This window comes from Mixophyes fleayi, chromosome 1 (genome assembly GCF_038048845.1).
Source record: "Mixophyes fleayi isolate aMixFle1 chromosome 1, aMixFle1.hap1, whole genome shotgun sequence".
NCBI lineage: Eukaryota > Metazoa > Chordata > Amphibia > Anura > Limnodynastidae > Mixophyes > Mixophyes fleayi.
The window spans coordinates 95,402,950-95,422,617 of NC_134402.1; the positions used below are offsets into that span (position 1 = coordinate 95,402,950).

The following is a 19,668-nucleotide window of genomic DNA, read 5'->3' on the forward strand; positions in this document are numbered from 1 at the left end:
CAGACCTAGAATAAAGTCTTACATTAGCACATAAGTTGCTGCATCTGTACTCTACACAGTACTGAACGTTCATTATAAAGGAGATGATAAACAAGACTCCACACACTATAAATGTGAAGTTTTAGTTGCAATCTAATCTCCCCACATTAAAGAGGGTCTTACCTGGGCAGTGGGAGTTCCACTTCTGCATAGTGACCGTCGTGGTCCCAATTTTCTGAAGTCTGGCCTGCATTATATTCATATTCACTCTGGCCAAGGGCACTGTCACAGCTTCCGTTCCTTGGAATGTCCCCCTCTACCCTGCCCTCTGTTCTGCTGCCTGGATCCCCACAGGGGACATGTTGAGAAGCTATCTGAAGAGGACACACTCCAGGACCTGCCTGTGCAGTATCTGGCAGGTCAGCTTTACAAGTTCTAGCGTCTGCTACAGTATTAGAAACAAAACATTTATCTGATAACAGCAGATGACAGGGAAGGTTTTCCACAGTATTAGTTTCAATGCTATTGCCCTCCACAAAATACTCATCAAATATACTGGACCCACCCTCACAGGATGGCATACGTGTACAAATCATCCTCCTCCTTTGAGGATCAAATGAGCAGTCAGTGGAAGGACTTGACTGTTCGTCTAGTTTCTTCCGGGAGATCTCAAAGTCCGGTGATTCGGAACAGCCCATTTTGAAGGTCGTCTTCTCTGGAGGAGACTGATCACCTGTCCTGTCTGCACACAGAACTGCCTTTGCCCAGTCAGTCAATGTCACTGAAGCACTGGCTTCCTTCGTATATATGCTACCACAGTTTAAGCTTTTAGCATGGGATATTAGAGAGTCTGGTGTAACTGCATCTCCAATGTTGTATGCTGGAGTTCTTGTGACTGAAACCAACGTTTCCACTTTAGCTTCTTTTACCAATGTTGTTGTTTCTTTACAAGTATAAGCGCTACTTAAAATGGTACCATGATCAAGTGAAGAGGCAATAGTTCCCAGCTCTGCTTTGAAGCAGCCATCACTTTTATTCATGTTCTTTAATGAAATATCAGAGCACTCAGGTCCACTGGATCTTTCAGGTGATGCAACATCTGCATTACAGGGTAATGAAGGGGACACCAATGCAGATTCGTTGTTTAGTGTTACAATCACATATTCAGATTCTTCCACCTCACCCTTCTCAAAAGATGTTGTGACATTGCTGCCCTGTACCATCCGCTCCCCTTTCTTTAAGACCCTGTTGCGCACCAGGTGGTTCTCCTCCAGTTCTGAGCAGCGTATGAAATACGTGAGGATGTAGAGAATGCGCTGAACCAAGTCTTTACGTTTTCCCACAACAACAGTCCGAGTCATTCTGACTGGGGATCCAATAGCCCCATAAAGATCACCTGTGAAAGATCAGGAAGAAGGATTAATTCACTGAAATTATAGTCTGATCCCCCAACTCTTAAAATGGTTTCAAAGGAGCCAAAATGGAGACATCAGTTTCTGCAACAAATACTCTGGAATACCTGCATCTTTCATGTTGTAAGCTAGACATCTCATGCTTAAAGTCACTGCTCTGGTAGTATATAGGAGGTATTAAGAGTTGGGGAATCTAGATTCAAATTTTGACAAATGTAAAAACAGCTCACATTTACTTATTGCAATATATGGCAACCAGTTCTGAATTGGACCAATTGCAATTAATAAAGAAAGCAATGTTAAACAAAGACAAGAATTTCAGATAAAAATAATAGTAAAATGTACTGAAAAAAGTAAAAAGTGCAGAACAGATGACCACTAGGTGTCAGTCTTACGAATTATAACTGACACTTATACAGGGGAGGGTTTCAGTTTAACACTGTAGAAATAAAGATATATCAGACATTTCTTGCAAATACTTATGACACATTACCAAAAAGTCATGAAACTTTAGAACTGATGTAAAACAAATGTAAAAATCAATATTCCATATAACCCACTTTTTGCATTGGCCCCTGGCCTCATAATAAGAGAGCAATACCCAACCTAGAGTTATAAAAAAAAGCAAAGAAAAAGAAAAAAGCACACACATTAACCTCCGTTAGATGCAACCTATGGCTGAAGAAATCATCTCTTTACACTAGGCTTGCTAACCAACTATTACAATGACATGTCATTTCACAAACTGACGAGCAGCAGACACCATCTGCGTTTATCACTTTATGATCTCAAGGATATCCTTGGGCCTGTTAATGCGGTCACTACTAAGCATCACTACAGCCTCAATTCAGTACATAAAATTATCTGCATTAATGTTAACACCATAAGCACAGTCGGCCTTGCTTACAGTTAGGAACAAATCCAACCAAAAGTTACACCTAGACAAGCCATGGTGCGATGCCAGGGATGCAAATAAAGCAGCCCATGCATACTGGGCTGCTTTATTATTACACGGTCATTTCGATTAAGGCTGGGATGCATGTCCCCCTCTCCACTCTAATCTGACCTCAGATTTTAAAATTTGTCCATAAAAATATGCTTTTGCTGCTATTCGTTTTTCAATTTTGTCGATAATTGTTTTATGGAATGGACTTTTACTTTTGACATATTAAACAATTATTACATTGAAATATTATGCACTGATATTGTAATCTAGCTGCTAATAGATCCCAGAAGAGCCAGTCCTGGAGAAATAATGTACACATACCACACAACCAGAAGGTGGCGTCACAATATGATCACACTGCCAAAGCTTGTGTCTTATCTGCAGAGACAACATTACTTCTGACACAGGGTTATTATTATTAAATATAATGGGAGCAACTCAAACTGTTGCACATCTTAACTGAAAAGAAAAAAAACAAAAACAAAAAAAAAAAAAAAAAAAACACACCACAACCACACCACAATAACGGGTTTACCATTGGTTAAAACAAATTTTCTTTTTTTGCATAAATGAAAGTTTATTCATTACTTTTCTATTTGTTTTTTCTCCAGCATCAATATTAAATATAGAGCCACAGGTTATTTATTAGTTACTTCCCCTTGGACATGTAGCAGAGTGCTACTCACCAAGTTGTGCCCACAGAGGGTTGTATGGATGGGACTTTGCTAGTAGATTGACGGACTGAGAAGTGTGCTTTTCACAAAAAGACTTTATTGGAGGGTGGTCATTTGGCATCACTGTTGGAACCCATGCCAAGTGATAGGTCAAAACTGCAGTTAGTAAAGCCGCAAAGAACCTGAGAATACATGGAAAGAATGCAGGCTTACCCAAATGTAATGTAAAAAAAACACAAGTGTGCAATGAACACTGACAAAAGTGTATAGTACATACAACTTATTAGATTGAGAGATACACTGACACAGCAATTTCTCTTTAGAGTTGCAGTTATGCTGCCTTCGTCACTCCTACACCAATGAATGCTCTGCTTTAGGTGCTGGATGCACAGGTAAATTTGCACTTATTTAGAAAGCTCATAGGCTGTGATTCTTCAGCATCACTATTAACAAACAAATTCCTTGAATGCAACGACTCCAAAAGAAATGCACAAATAAAACATATTCTGATTTAAATCCCTCATAAAATATCTAACCAAAGCTGGTGCTTTCTAGGTGACAAGAGACAGGTAAGCTGCCCTGAGAATTCAGAACCATTGCAGAAATTCGCTTTCTAATATGCCACCTCTTGAGAGACTTCATGCTCCAAACTTCCAGATGTTGCCTTATTCCCTCCAAATTGCAGTACACTTTATCAGGCATTGTGGTTTATGACTAAACTCTGGACATCTGGAAGGCAGGTACCAGAATAAAACCCCTTCCATTTATTGCTATCTATGCAAATCCATTGTAGACCATGTGACCACTGTGTGCATGGTGGGAGTTACAAGCAGAAGGGAGGATTCATGATGGTGTAGTGCAAATACAGTCACCTGGAACAGAAGTAAGTAGACATATGTATCAGCCTAACAAAACTGTTCTTATGATTGTGGAAAACACACAAAATATATTATTGGCCAGGATAGAGTCCCAAATATATAATAGTCTTTGTATTTGGTAAGAGAAGACAGTTGAGCAGAGGATGTAATACACACTTGTTGGACCAGAAACTAATGAATAAATCATTACAAGTAGAAGTGCTTTTTACCCAAGTGTTACACACAGGAGGCCTTGTGAATACCATCTAGCAGTGTCAGTTACTGTACTTACTGGTTCTTGTTAAGCTGCTCAGTAAGATAGGTGAACTCTTTCAGGAAATGATGGCTCAGTTGACTTTTCTCAGTATTGTTGGACATCATGGTGAGCCACAGTGGTTCAGCAATGCGAGGGGCACAGTATAGATTCCATATAGTTTCCCTAATAACAAATATATTGTATTTTAGAGTTGTTAATCTTCTTCTACAGATATACTACATAAAAGGAACAAGGCAAATGGCCATTGTCAGCTTTGTATTATATGATACAATGCCGAGTTAATATTGTAGAAAATAGAGGAGTACAGTGCCCATTTTTGGGCATCGTCTGGTGTCATAGTCACATTAGTTTTACAGGCCAATGACAGACGCTGAAACAAGACACATACCAGTCGAGCATTGTTGTCTTTCACAAGTTTAAATACTGCTACAAAATGATGTGAGAATATTATGTGTGCGTTATATACACATTTTATAGTTCCTCTGCAGCAGAACTTCTATAGCAGCAATAAACTATTAATAACTGAAAATAAATTTTGTTTTCTACAGTTATTAGTGACTTTCCATGAAAAATGTACAAAGTTATATTCCCAGAGAAGGGTTAAAAGGTAACTTGTGGGTCTCTTGCTGTTAAAGAACCAGCCAATGTGACTGTGTAGCTTTTTTTTTTTTTTTTTTAATTATTATTAATCATTATTATTAGAAAGTGACTTTTCGGGACCAATTTACAATAGGTTATAACCCTTCAGGAGTATGTTAGCTTTTTCTCCCCAGCTATTGAGCTACACACATAATTGTGTTTAATAAAGTATTCTTTTTGTCAGATGGGTTTAAAAAAAATAAATTAAAAAAAAATGATATGAAGAGGATCAACAAAGTAATGTATTAATCAGTAACCGATTTGACCGTATTCTAAAATAAACACTGTAGGAAGAACACTCAGTACAGATTACTAGAAACATCTCTGGTTAGTTATAAGCCACATCTAGCCAAAAACCTACCACAAAAGGCCTGAGGTTATACATAAGAATGCCGGCGAAGCATGCCACAATGAGATTGTAGTTTATTCAGGTTTTGACAGAGATCGGTGCAACTTGACACATCTACCACCTACCCATAACCACATTATTCACTGCCATTGTCATTGTTCTTCATCTCTAAATAGTTATCATACTTGAATTATAGAAACTATTTAACGCCAAGGTGATATAAACCTTATTTGTTAACCTAATCACCTCAAATTGGACAAAGTGTATCATGTACTTCAAAATAAAGGGGTTGTAAGCGTACTTAAAACCCCCTTTAAACACTTACACATCCTACACCCTACCTAAACTGTCCCAGTGCATCCATGACTTGACCGAGATAAATTTGGACCCGCTGACTTGATTCCGTAATCTTCCTGCAGGAGATCATAGCCTGGAAATGAAAAGCAAAATATAAATGCCAGGCAGCCAAAACTTCACAGGCTTCTTTAAATCAAATTAAAATTATTCTTCTTCTTAATGCTTTTACATACACAGTTCATGATAATGATAAAAGAATCAGAACCACTACTATAAGTCTGCCTTATCTGCATAAAATTTACATATATTTTTAAATACTCTATTGCTATTTTAACACTTATGCCGTTGGTTTGTTTTTTTAAATTTGCAAATAAGCCCCACCCATATTTACTGCCAGTATCCAAAAGCAGCTGGGAATCTCTCAGAGGGTAACATTAGAGGCATTTAACTACTTGCTAGATACCTATTGCATTACAAGACTACAAAATGGGCCAGTGGGGTTACCTTCTCTATAGCAGACTTCAGTATGTTCATGTGTGACTCAATCAAGGGGAAGTGGGAGAAAAAGAAATCTTGAAAAGTACATTGTGCTTCCTCTTCTTTAGACAATGAGAAGAGGACACTTATAGCAATCTTCTTCCGCCCAATCATTACTGGGTTGGAAGGGTAACTGTCATCCGCCATACTAAAGGTCTCCTCTGTTGGCCTGCAAAACAGGTTAGTACCAAATGGTCAGAAGGCAAACCAGCAAGTTATGATTACACAAAGCCACCAACCTGCATTACATTACACAAGACCGTGCTCTCTGCAGAGCCGCTGATAAGGCTCTATCACCACATCAGGTTAGTAAAACATGCCAGACAGACGGACAGTTATTTACTGCTCCAGGGGGTGAAGAGGAGGAAGCAATATCAAGCATATCAAAGCACACACTGCTTCATTCAGCCATGCATGTCAATTTCAAGTTATTATAGGTGTTAAAAGTAACAAAAAAAAATAAATCCTAAAAATGGGATTTTTATACTTACGTAAAATCCGTTTCTCTTAATCCGTTGGGGACACCGGGACCTTGGGGTATAGAGTAGGACAGGCGAACACTGGCACTTTAACTTTTAATTAAAACAAAAGCTCTGGCTACACCCCCTCTATACCCCACCTCCTGCTAGAGACCAGTCTATGTTTAACAAAGCCCACAGAAAGGGAGATAGAGAGAACCAAAGAAAAGAATAAACTTAACAACACATCATTCTCTTAACAATCAAACAACATGTCAAACAGAAGGAAAAACCAGATCATTAAGGGTGGGCGCCCGGTGTCCCCCAACGGATTAAGAGAAATGGATTTTAAGTAAGTATAAAAATCCCATTTTCTCTGACATCCTTGGGGGACACCGGGACCTTGGGGACATCCAAAAGCCGTCTCACGGGAGGGAACGCTCAGAAGAAACGGCCTTAGGCACCTCTCTCCCAACACTTGCATCCCTAGAGGCAAACACATTAAATCTGTAAAACTTTGTAAAAGTGTGTACAGAAGACCACGTGGCCGCTTTACACAATTGTTCACTGGAGGCACCATGGCGGGCCGCCCAAGAAGCAGTTACAGATCTTGTAGAATGCGCCCGTAGATTATCTGGGACAGGCTCCCCAGCCCCACTGTAAGCCTGGCGGATAACAGCCGTAATCCACCTCTAGCAATGGTCACCTTAGAAGCTGGCCAGCCTCTTTTGTTTGCATCATAAAGAATCAGAAGATCCTCAGTTTTCCGTAACTTGTGAGATCTTTTAACTTAAATTTGCAAGGCACGAACAACATCAAGATAACGAATAGACTCAGTCATCGGTAGAAGAAGAATCCGATAAAGTCGGAATAACAATGTCTTGATTCAAATGAAACTTAGACACAACTTTAGGAAGGAAGGAGGGCTTTGTACGAAGAACTGCCCTATCCTCATGAAAAACTAGCAGAGGAGGCTTGCAAGACAAAGCTGCAAGCTCTGAAACTCTGCGTGCCGTAGAAATGGCTAAAAGAAAAACCATTTTCAAAGTTAGAAATTTAAAATCCACCGTATTCAAGGGTTCAAACGGTGGATGCTGTAAAGCCCTCAACACCAAATTCAAATCCCATGGCAGAACCAGAGGAATATAAGGAGGTTGAACATGGAGAACACCCTGAATGAAAGTTTGCACGTCCGGTATGACAGCAAGTTTTCTTTGAAAGAAGATTGAAAGAGCTGACACCTGACCCTTAAGAGAACTAAGACGCAAACCTGCATCCAAGCCATCCTGCAAGAACCTGAGTAACCTGGCCAGACGAAAAGAAGATGTAGGATATCTCTTCTTTTCGCACCAACCAATATATGTCCTCCAGACTCTATGACATATTTTGGCCGAAGACGGCTTTCGATCACGGAGCATGGTCTGAACCACCCAATTCGAAAAACCCTTAGCTCTTAGGATCCTGGCTTCAACAGCCACGCCGTCAAAGCCAGACGATGCAAACCTTGATGACAAAATGGACCCTTTGTTAGTAGATCTGAGCGTATTGGCAACCGCCACGACCGAACTCCTGCCATGAAGAGTACGTCGGTGTACCAGGCCCTGCGCGGCCAACCCGGCGCTACTAGAAGCACTGGAACACCCTCTCTCCACCTTTTTCAGTACTCGTGGAAGCATGGCTATTGGAGAAAAAAGGTACACTAAGCGGTACCTCTAAGGGACGGACATAGAGTCTACCGCGACTGCCCCGGGATCTCTTGCACGGGAACAGTAGCGGGGCACCTTGTGATTCAACCGAGATGCCATCATGTCGACATCCGGTTTACCCCATTTCACCACTAACTGTTGAAACGCCTCCGGATAGAGAGACATTCCCCTGGATGCAGAGTCTGCCTGCTTCCCAATTTTCTATTCCGGGAATGAAGATGGCCACGAGTGCCGAAACGTGCGCTTCGGCCCACAGAAATATCCTGCGAGTCTCACTCATGGCCAAGGGACTCCTGGTGCCTCCCTGATGGTTGAGATATGCCACTGCCGTGACATTGTCCGATTGGATCTTTACTGGTTTTCCCTGCAGCAAATGTTGCGCACTTCTTAGAGCGTGAAACACTGCGCGCAGTGCCAAGACATTTATTGGAAGTTTGGACTCTTTGCGAGTCCAAAGCCCCTGAAACGGAGCCTGAAGACGTACAGCCCCCCAACCCCGAAGGCTGGCGTCTGTTACCAGAATCCAATTGCAAATTGAGAACAAGCGTCCCCTGGTGAGATTCTGCCTGTGTAGCTACCAGATCAGTGACTGACGCGTCTGCAGAGACAGGCGAAAAACCTGACTCGCCAGATTGCGCCGAGATTTGTTCCATTGCGACAGAAGTTCCAACTGAAACTGTCGTGCATGGAACGGAGTAAACTGGGTCGCCTCAAATGACGATACCATCTTGCCCAGAAGCCTCATTCCATAATGAATGGAAGGTCTCCTTGCCACCAAGAGGGATTTCACCATCCTCTGCAAAGCTAGAACCTTGTCCTGAGGAAAGAACACCCGTCTCAGACGGGTATTGAATAGGAGACCCAGAAACACCATCCGTTGGGATGGGATCAACTTGGATTTTTTGAAGTTGATAATCCAACCGTGCGAATCCAGGGTCTGGATTACTACCTGAATATGCAACAGAAGCTTCTGAGAGGAATCTGCCTTTAAAAGCAGATCGTCCAGGTAAGCGATGATTGTAATCCCTTTGGCCCTTAGCAGAGCAGCCATAACCGCCATGATCTTGGTGAAGATACGTGGAGCTGTGTCGAGAACGAACGGGAGAGCCTGAAATCAGAAGTGCTCTAACCGAACTGCAAACCTCAACAGGTACCGATGACCCTTCCAAATAGGCACATGGAGATATGCATCCTTGATGTCTAGAGCCACCATAAATTCTCCCTGTTCCATGCCGAGAATGACCGAGCGTAAAGACTCCATCTTGGAGCTGGGCACTCTGACCTGTGTGTTCAAATCTTTTAGAATGAGAAACAGTCTGAACGAGCGGTCTGGTTTTGTCACAAGAAAAAGATTGGAATAAAACCCCAAACCTCTTTGAGAATGAGGAACCGGAATAATCACTCCGGATGACAGAATGGATTGAATCGCTTCTGTTAAAGCCAATCGCTTTCTCGGACATGACGGAAGCCCTGTGGTGAAGAACTGTCTGGGAGGAAGATCGAGCAGCTCGATCTTGTAACCCTGGTTCACCACTCCCCGAATCCAGACATCAGTAGTGGACTGACACCATTGATCCCTGAACCGCAGAAGACGGGCTCCCACCACTGACGGCAGTGGAGGAGCAAAAACCCCGTCATGCAGACTGTTTGTCTGCCGGCTTTGCAGCTGGACGTCGCGCAGACCAGGCCCGACGTCCCCGCTGCAAACCACCTCTAGGAGTGGATGGCTGACCTCTAGAGGATTGTCCTGAGGAATATTGTCCTCGAGATCTTCCTGCGGAACGAAATGCCCGAGATCTGGACATCTTCTGCTTGGGAACACTGACTGGGAGGAAAGTGCTCTTACCTCCTGTTGCCTGACTAATAAAGGAATCAAGCTGAGGTCCAAACAGAACACCTCCAGAAAAAGGAATGGACTCAAGAGCCTTTTTGGACTCTACATCAGCCTCCCAGGACTTTAGCCAAAGAGTCCGACGCGCTGCAACTGCCAAGGCAGAAATGCGCGCTCCAATCATCCCCGCTTCCATAGCAGCTTCTTCTAAATAATCTGTCGCTCTCTGAATCTGCTCCACTAAAGGAAGCAGTTCAGAGGATGGCCTGCCTGCCAACAACCCTTCTGACAATTGTTCCGACCAGCGATCAACAGCTTTGTTAACCCATGCTAATGCTAAAGCAGGCCTCAAAGAAGCACCCGCTGCCAGAAAAATGGACTTCAGAACGGTCTCGACCTTCCGGTCTGTACCATCCTTAAGAGTGGCCTGGTTAGGAGAGGAATAGTAGTTACCTTTGCCAACCTTGCCACAGCTGCGTCCATCTGAGGAAGCGTCTCCCACTTAGCGAGAAATTCAGGGGGAAATGGATAACACGACTGCAGCCGCTTAGTCACCTGAAACTTCCTGTCTGGGGAAGTCCAAGATTTCAACAGCAACTCTTCCAAATGGGAAGAGGCCGGAAAAACAATTTCCCTCTTCTTGAGTCTTTCAAAAAGAGAGGATCCAGAAGCCTCAGGGACTTGTTCCTCAGGAATATCAAGTACCTGCGCACAGCCTGAATTAACTCCTCAACACTCTGATGATTAGGTTGAACCTCCTCCACCAGAGAAACAGCATCTATGTCAGAATCCAACGGTAACTCACCCTCTTCCTGGGAACCACAATCAGAATCAGGTCCCAGAAGAGGTGCCGCCACCCGCTTCCCGGAAGAAGACTGTGCGGCCGACTGCATCATCCTCTCCAAGGAGGAAGAGACCGCCACCAGACCTTGTACCGAAGATGCAAGACCCTGTACCCAGGCTGGTTCTACAGACTGCACTGGAGCAGCAACAGGCAAAACCTGAACTAAAGAGGCTGAAATCAGAAGATTGAGCAGCTTGAGACTGTACCCTCTGAGCAAGCAGTTCCACCGTATTAAATAGAGACCGAGCCCAGGCAGGCTCCTCCGTGTTTGAACAGACAGCAACTGTTTCACCAGGAGTAGTCTCCGTGGGCCGACAGGAAACACACAGAGCCTGTGCGCCTGGCTGCCCAGATGGTAACTTAACGTGACAAACAGCACAGGTGAAACTTAGCATAGTAGCACCAGCCCTGCCACGTGTAGATTTTTCCCTCTCAGACATATTCACAGATGGGACAAAACAGTACAGTGAAATACACACAATACAGATATCAAGCAGCACACAAACTACAAGAGAAAGCGAGTCTGCAATACAGCCAAAAGCTCCCTAATGAATAAAAAATACAAACGCTATACAAACCACCCCCAACCCTTTACCTTACAGTATACAGGATAGAAAAGGGGAGAAGCTGGAGCTTTTAAAATGGCTGCCTATTCTGGTGTCTACACACGAGGAGTGAGAGACTACCACGGGGGAAGTGCACAAGAGGAAAACACTCCCACCCCCCCCCAGGGCCCAGCTCTGGACTGGCTATCGTCCAAGAATGACAATCACCTCAACCAATCCAGAGCCTAGCAGGTCTCACTGAGACAGTGACCCTTGCCTGACCCTGTTCCCCGAGCTAAAAATAGGAGCTTATCTTTACCCAATTAAAAAGACTGCTTTTCGTAAAAAACAGCCAGCTCAGGGAACACACTGCAATTTCTACCCTCTCTTTCTCAGCACTATGCTGAGAGAGAGTTTCACTTACCTGCTGCCAACCCTCCAGACACAGTGTGTGCAGAAAGCATGCTCTCTGGACATGGAGGACAGACACAGCCACCATCGACTGAGCCTGGCTCCATGGAGGGTCAAATATTCGGTAGAGGGAGCAGGCAGACAGCACACAGCCGTCCGTGCTGTGCGCTCCATAGACCTCCCCCCCCCCCCCCCCCACATCGCTGCCTCACACTCTCCCCACCGGCCGCAGCCGTGGGAGAGCAAAAGAAATTATCAGCAGCGGGGAGTCCTGACTGACAGCAGACTACGCGGCTCAGCGAGCCACCAGCTGTCAAAAATAAATAAAACCAGAAAAAACAAAAACAAATAAAAACAGCTGCTAAGCAGCCCCGTGCACAGCCCGCTCGCCGGGCACTTAAACTCAACTGGCCTCTAGCAAGAGGTGGGGTATAGAGGGGGTGGAGCCAGAGCTTTAGTTTTAACTAAAAGTTAAAGTGACAGCGTTCGCCTGTCCTACTCTATACCCCAAGGTTCCGGTGTCCCCCAAGGGATGTTAGAGAAATAGTATTTTAAGAGAAAGAAAAATTTGCAATGTAAAACTCACCATCGTGGTACAATACCATTCTCTAAACTGGTGGTTTGATTCCTCCACCAGCGCCGTTGGTAGCTACTGGCACAGTTACTGGAGAACGAGGTGCTTGGAGAAGGGAGGGGAGTCACCAGGAGACTGCTCAGGGATGCTGCAATAGAAAAGTTTAACAAGATTCCCATCAAGCAAAGCATAGGAGCATGAGGTTCCAACACCACATTGGGGCTCAATTAGATGCTTATGTGCTCTGTACATATGTAGGAAACAGAAGCACACTTAAATGCCTATAATGAATCAGAAACATCTCATCAGTAGTATACACACTCGACGTATGTCAAGCATCCCAAGTGTATATAAGTCTGCCACACGACAGCCTAGAGACATAGCTTGACATGTAATGCTAAAGTCGCATACCCTATTTGTACACAATATAAAAATGTAATGAATTGGCATATACACAGAAGAGAATAGTGTCTGCAATGTTATTAATAAAAGTGAAAGTTGAATTCCCCTATCCCTTTGTAAATTAAATGGAAAGCTTCTTTATTGCTGTAGTTCAAATGGAAATTTTCAGTAAGTAATGCTAAGAGATGGCAACGCTAATAAGTAGGTACTATTAGCGGGAGGGGTCATTATGCAATTAGAAGTGACTAGATAATGCAGCGGATCATCAATGCATATAGCTGCACCAGCTTACCCCCACCTGCCAAAGATACCCCTCCAAAAGGCAGATCTGGGGAAGCTTCCACATTTGAGTTGCAAGCACATGAACATGCCCTTATTGCACTCAGCCCACCCATGTCCTCCTGTCAAAAAAAATATTGACATACGCTAAACTTTAAATGGGCCTAGTTGTGTCACCTATGAACGCCAGGGTAGAGTGTCAGTGATGCATAACCAAAGCCCACTTGTTTGGTTAATTACCATGACTTTAATATACAATATGTTTTAGCCTTATAGGTCCAAATGATGTGACCCTAACAGAAATACAGCAAACAGGAGTGCAACTAAAGTTTGATTTTGCAACACTGCGTAAAGTTCAGCCTCCAGCAGTATTTGCCTTTGATAATGAATTAAAATAAATCATGTTCAAGAACATTAATGTAGAAAGGCTGAACATATGCAAAATAAGCAAACTACAGGCTGTTTTAGACAAACTTAGCCCAACTTTTGAGATCTTAAGTTCAACAGCAAAGAAGCATAACAAAGATACCTGATCGAGCAATGCCACTGTCCTTATCTTCATTCTGCCCTCTGCTGGGCATGTCCACTGGTGTGCTATGCGCTGCCCAATAGAGATGGCACATGTTAAGATTACCACTTTTGAATCAAACACACATCTGTAGACAACGCAGAAAAGAAAAGCACCGATATTGGCCCTTGTTGTCAAGGCTTTCGCACCTTAAGAATGGCTGGACCATTATGTGTACAGAGCTAACTATCCATGATGTACACCAAGAACAAAGTCATCATCAAGCCAGTAAAGCAGGTTAGTACCCCCACCAATGTTCATGCAAATTTTCAATTAACCACCAATGAACCCCCCCCCCCAAAAAAAACGACATCACTGAAAAGTTAACGTTTTGTGTGAAAATGCAGTCTACCCATCTGAGCATAGCATCACCACTTTGAGAAATCAGTGAAATATTGAAATAATTTATTTAAAAAAAAATCCCAATTTACAAACCACCCTGAATGTGGCATTAACTGTGCAGCTTGTGAAAGGCTTGTCAACGGCTACAAACATTAAGAGGAGTTAAAGTGGCATAGGGTTCTGAGCTACAGTAAATGGACATTACATGATGAGCCATGCACAGGTTGATGATCTGAGCAGACTGCAGCTGACACAATCATGGGTAATCTTTTATGCTAAGCTGACACAATCATGGGTAATCTCACGTGCCCAACAGCTATTGTAAGTTCATTACCGTATTAAATGTAATAGGTTAATAAACAAATACACCAACCACTTCCTTAGAATTTTCAAAAGTATTTTTGTTTCTAAATCATAAAAAACAGAATTAAATACATAAACCATAAAACTTCAGAATTACAAGGGTTTGTGGAATTACAAAATTAAATAAAATGGTAAAGTTTTGGAGATTCTGTATTTGTGGACTATTTATTGGCCACTTTGACCATAAGTGGGAAGAGAATACCAGTTAAGTTTACTCTAACTTTAACTGTATTTTGACTGAAAGTATCTAGTTTTGGAATAAAGGCAAAGAAAAAAAAAAGGTCACAAGCTGTAATGTGACACAAGAGGACTCTCCACATTAACAAAGCAAAAACACACGAGACTCTGTAATTGTGAAGTAAAACTATGGTTCTGTGAATGATTAGATCACACAGGCTTTGTGTGTGTGGCTTCCATATTAGGCTGCATTCCACACAAACCTGCAAAGAAAGAGGCACTCCGGATGAGCCGGAGAGGGCGAGCTTCAAACATGGCAGGCAGCAATTTGCTGCCACACATCTGTAAAATACCTAAAGACAGGGAGTGGAAGCAAACAATGAAAGAAGAAAAAATAAAACAAAAACACACCTTACAGGAAAACACAAAAGTAAATATATTATGCAAACTCTTAACCTTGAGAGAAAATACAATATTATATAGGAATAGAGATGTGAGCATCCTGTATTCTCAATATTTCTGCACAATTACTGAATAGCCATGTGATAAAATGGGGTGCATACACTCCAAAGGTTAAGCTCACTTGCACAATACCATCACATGATGAATGAACATCTGTTTATTCCATTAACGCTTTTCCTTCCATATGTTAACCTGATTTATGTGTATGGCAAGATTGTATGGGCGGTATTGCAACCTGTGATAGTACATACTTATTTTCTTGTGCAAATGAAAAAAAATGTATGTACAAATTTGTGCCAAAACTTTGCAATATCAGGTATGGCCACAAGATGGCCTCACATCATGAATGTGAAATAGAAGGTTAATAAGATTATTGTCAGCATTCTGGAATAGGTAGAAAAAATAAATATGACTGCTTGATTTTTCACTTATTTTTGTACAAAAACTACCCACTAAAACTGGATGTTTCATTCTTCAAACTGTCACACATCACATGAGATGGCATGGTAACCGCAATGTCATACATCCTGTGGTCTGAGGGCTCACTGAATTGTGTGCATTGTAAGCTATATTCTAATCATAAGGTCAACTTCTGCTCTACTCTGTGGAACTGTCGGCAATCAAGCAAAGCTTTAAACGATTTTTTCCTCCTGTTCTCTTCGTGCTTCAGATATAGCGACTATTACTCCAATTTACCAGAGCTAGCACTCTAAATGACCCTGCACCATGTAAAGCAGATAGCTGCAGTAAATACAGATATCCTATTAGGTGAGGACTATTAACCTTTGAATCAGATGGACGCAGTGGACCCAGAGACCCTGCCTGCACAAGGTACTGTTTCAAAGGTCTTAAAAAAGCATTATAGCAGTTTTGTCTTAATATTATGGTGATTCAATGATCAAATTTAGCTTACGGGAGTAAGTCTTTTACCCTTCGTAAAATTAAAAACAAAACCAACAAAGTTTACATATCTTGACAGTGCTCCACATACATGAAGTGCTACAATTACTTTAAGTCTGACTTTCTGTAAGGGTGTCAGTCTACCGAAAATGTTACACAATGAGTTTTGTAAAGAGGTATGTAGATATTTTGGAACTAAATAACCTAATCTTACATAACTAGTCCAAGACCTTAAAAAAGAAAATGTACTTGTTGAAGTCCCAGTATTTAAATATGGACCCTTCACTTATTAAATGTGGTACCTCACCCCATTACATGAAGCCAGCACAAGCAGTGTGTGCGCGTGCAGCACAGGGAAAGTCCGTTCATCTCCCATAGAGCATATTTAAAAAGTGTTCTATTAAGCTCAATGGGAGAGGAATAGACAGACTCCCTCTCCTCGCACTGAGCACACACTATGAGGTCATGTCAACTTCTGGTTACAGGTGGTCTCTAGGAAGAGACCTCCCGACTATTTAAATGTAGGGGGCAATGTAGTGGAAAGAAACAAAATTGTTCCTTTTTTTGTACAATGTCTTTAACGGGAGAGTAGTGCCTTACTGGGCAGGAATCATAACCACTATGCAGAATATATTAGTATATAATGCACATGTACCTAGATTAGATCCGCTTTGACATGATCCCGCTCCGTTCTGGCTCAACCCAAGTTTAGTTCCAGTGCCATCCTGACTGATATTTTCCAGACTGTCCTGAAGACTAAGAATAAAGCAGATGACCAATGTAAAATTAGAATGAGAGACTGTATTTTTCCTGCTGTTTCCTCTTTAAATAAAGAGTTTTAAAAAAAATAAAAAAAATAATTAGAATGATAGTGATATTATACAGAAACAAATGCATATGATGACATTAATTTAGATTGTTCAGCCCAATGTACTTAATTCCACAAGCTGGTATTTAAACAGTACACTAATGACCTGGAAACAATTTATACAGTAGAATTCCCACCAGGTTCAGTGTAAATCATGGGATTATCTACGGGATTCTCAATACTCTTGAAACTCCAAGGATATAAAAAAAAAAAAAAAAAAAAAAAAAAAAGCCCCAAATCACTGCTTATCTGAGCAGACAAAGTTTAAGTGACATCGCCCAGATAATGTCCTGTACTAACAGAGAAAGGCTTCAAATACATTTAAATGCTGAAGCATCTGCCATTATTTCCATATGGCATATGAAATTCCACCCAAACCAAAACACTACATCGCCAGGCCCCATAGCATAATTGTTGGGGTGTGGGCCCGGTAATTTGATCCATCCTCCTGCGGTCCTTTTCTGAGCAAGTGCAGTGGCGGAACTGAATGCTCCCAGTACCAATGCCTGCACCAACTATAACCACTGCCATTGTAAACCATTCTGCAGCAATGCCCCCCCTCCCTCCCCTGAATGCTGGATGAATAGTTGCTGCACCCTCTGCAATGGCAGCAGTTCCACCACCGATTCCACCCTTACAGTAAAAAACATCTTCCTATGCGGATGGTGAAACAGACTTTGCAATTGATGACCCCTTGTATCTGTATAATACTAAGTTTGTTAGGCAAATCTTTGTATTGACTTTGAATATACTTATAAATATTATTAAGGTCACTCCCAAAGTAAAAACACTAGTTTTCTCTAACTGCTCACATAAAGGGACTGGGAGGATTAAATTATAATAAGGACTACTCTAAGTCCTTCTTACAGAAGAGTGCTCAAAGATATGCAGTATAAGAAGTGTCTTATAAACTGGTAATACCATAATTACATAAAGGGGGGTGGGGGGATTAAATTCCCCCAGAAGTAGCGCTGCGATAACCATTACCATTATTACGGCAAAGTTAACCCGGCTTTCTTCTCGCAGGTCAGGGAGGTGCCAGCAAAAAGCCAGTGTTGAAACTACCATAACAGTAGTATATAAGCAATCTATTACCGTAATAACGTTAGAACACATGCCGCATTACTTTTTACAGTAACGCAGCCAATTGAATCCCCCCCATGTGTATTTATTCCCTTTTTAAGGGTCCAGGATGTTATTTGCCTTTGCAGCAACTGCCTGGCATTGTGCTGCTACACTTGCACAGGGCAATAAAATCAAAAGTAACATTAACTTAAGGATGTCAGATGCCCCAGACGAGAGATTATTCATCTTACGTATTTGTGCTGCCACTGAAGCCCCCCACTTTGGCAGAGAACACTTTGCTGATCATCAACTGCGGGGGACACCTAGCAAAAAATAAAAAAAATAAAAAAGAATATTTGTACAACAAACTATATTAACTGAAGATGATGTAAGAAATCACAAGTAATTGACTAATACGGACATTACAACGAATATTCATAAGGAACAATCTGTCTGCTTTCTCTCTATCAGCCATATGACAGTTTTATTTCACAACAGATAGTAACACTGGCTTTTACATAACCTGCATTTACCAAGCTACTTCCCTGTGCTGAGACACTCAATATGCTGCCACAGAAACAGAATACATTTTAGGCAATCCAACGCAGGGAAGAAGTCTCTTCTTTTCTTCCCTTCGTTGGACTGCCTAAAATGGGGAGGGAGCTAAGCTCAGCAGCCTATTAGGAAAATTTTAAGGGGGGGGTAGCTCAGTTGCCCAGTCCAAGGTAGCCCACTATGTGACCAGCAAAGAGAAAAGAACCATGAATACAAATCAGAGCAGTCACTGGGAAAAAAAACCCCCAAACAAACACGTTTCCACCAACAAACTCACCTGATTAAATGAATCTTTAAAGTTGAACCTTTGTAACTCATCGCCACAGAGCCAAACATCATCTCACCCAGCATGTTCACGTCAGAGGCTGGCTTGGTGTACTGCAATTCAATACATGCTGGTTAGCAAACAAATGGCAATGCAACCGCGATAACCCAACATGCTAAAATAGGGTCGGATCCACATCACTAGTTTTCCTAACAGTGTGGTTTAATAAAGATCATTATGTATTTCTTCTTAATGACAGGCAAGTACACTAGCATTTAACTTGCATACACAATAGTTGTGTATTATTGTGTAGTAGAGCACTGTGGTTTGGGCGTTTCCCTTACAAGTAGCGTCAGAGGAATGTGTTTGCGATAGGTGTCTAACATTTATAAGTCCTGGAATAAAGCATCTCTGCAGCCTGCACCTCTGAGAGCTGTTACCCGATACTTTGAATCCGGTGACAAGCGTGTTTTTACCTGGTACTTTGGTAGTGGCTCCCTGGCAGGCTGGGCACATCCTGATGCTGTGTAACGGGAGGAGATTGTACAGGTTCCGCTGCTGCTTGTCTGACAGGATTTAGTCCTGTTCGGAGCATCCTCTCCTGCTCTCTGTGAAAAATAGGTTTCCATTAAGAGGGTCAGACCATTACCGCATAGAGGTGTTATACAAAGGTGTCTGCATCCATTTCCTCCCACTTGGAGGAGTTGGATGGCACAAATATGGTCCATGCACATGTTTATTTTACTTATGTAAAAATGATATATATAAAAGGTTATTTATATATAAAAGGCTGTTTAATGTGTTAAGCAGAACTCCATTCAATGAATGCAATATGCAGTGCAACAAAACACACCAAAAACAAAACCTCTATGTGAACTAAAGTTTATACGTCTATGTGATGATTATGTAGTATATCTAATGACTGATTGTCATACAGGTGTTCTAGGTCTCCCACACATAGGATATCTGGAATATTCAATCTTCAATGTGACCATCACTAGGCAATTAAAATGTACATGCAGCAGTCATGTGCTTGACACAAAGCAGGGGCAGGAAAACAAAACCATTAAACGTGTCCTCTCTCCC

At 42.0% G+C, this 19,668-nt stretch overlaps 1 protein-coding gene across 3 annotated transcripts in view; it reads right to left on the reverse strand.

Moving 5' to 3' along the window:
- The window catches only part of FNIP2 (folliculin interacting protein 2), a 44,350-nt gene that overhangs the window by 6,032 nt on the left and 18,650 nt on the right, over positions 1 to 19,668 (reverse strand). For 2 of the 3 annotated variants that reach the window (XM_075198167.1, XM_075198164.1), the window contains exons 3-14: positions 19,059 to 19,190; positions 18,595 to 18,695; positions 18,014 to 18,085; positions 16,485 to 16,585; positions 14,731 to 14,820; positions 13,547 to 13,618; positions 12,349 to 12,484; positions 5,935 to 6,136; positions 5,475 to 5,563; positions 4,161 to 4,307; positions 3,024 to 3,193; positions 163 to 1,375 (exon numbers count right to left, since the gene is read on the reverse strand). In XM_075198167.1, the coding sequence (XP_075054268.1) occupies positions 163 to 1,375; positions 3,024 to 3,193; positions 4,161 to 4,307; positions 5,475 to 5,563; positions 5,935 to 6,136; positions 12,349 to 12,484; positions 13,547 to 13,618; positions 14,731 to 14,820; positions 16,485 to 16,585; positions 18,014 to 18,085; positions 18,595 to 18,695; positions 19,059 to 19,190 (2,525 nt within the window). The remainder of the gene's footprint in view (positions 1 to 162; positions 1,376 to 3,023; positions 3,194 to 4,160; positions 4,308 to 5,474; positions 5,564 to 5,934; positions 6,137 to 12,348; positions 12,485 to 13,546; positions 13,619 to 14,730; positions 14,821 to 16,484; positions 16,586 to 18,013; positions 18,086 to 18,594; positions 18,696 to 19,058; positions 19,191 to 19,668) is intronic. The other variant, XM_075198171.1, reaches the window with a different exon arrangement.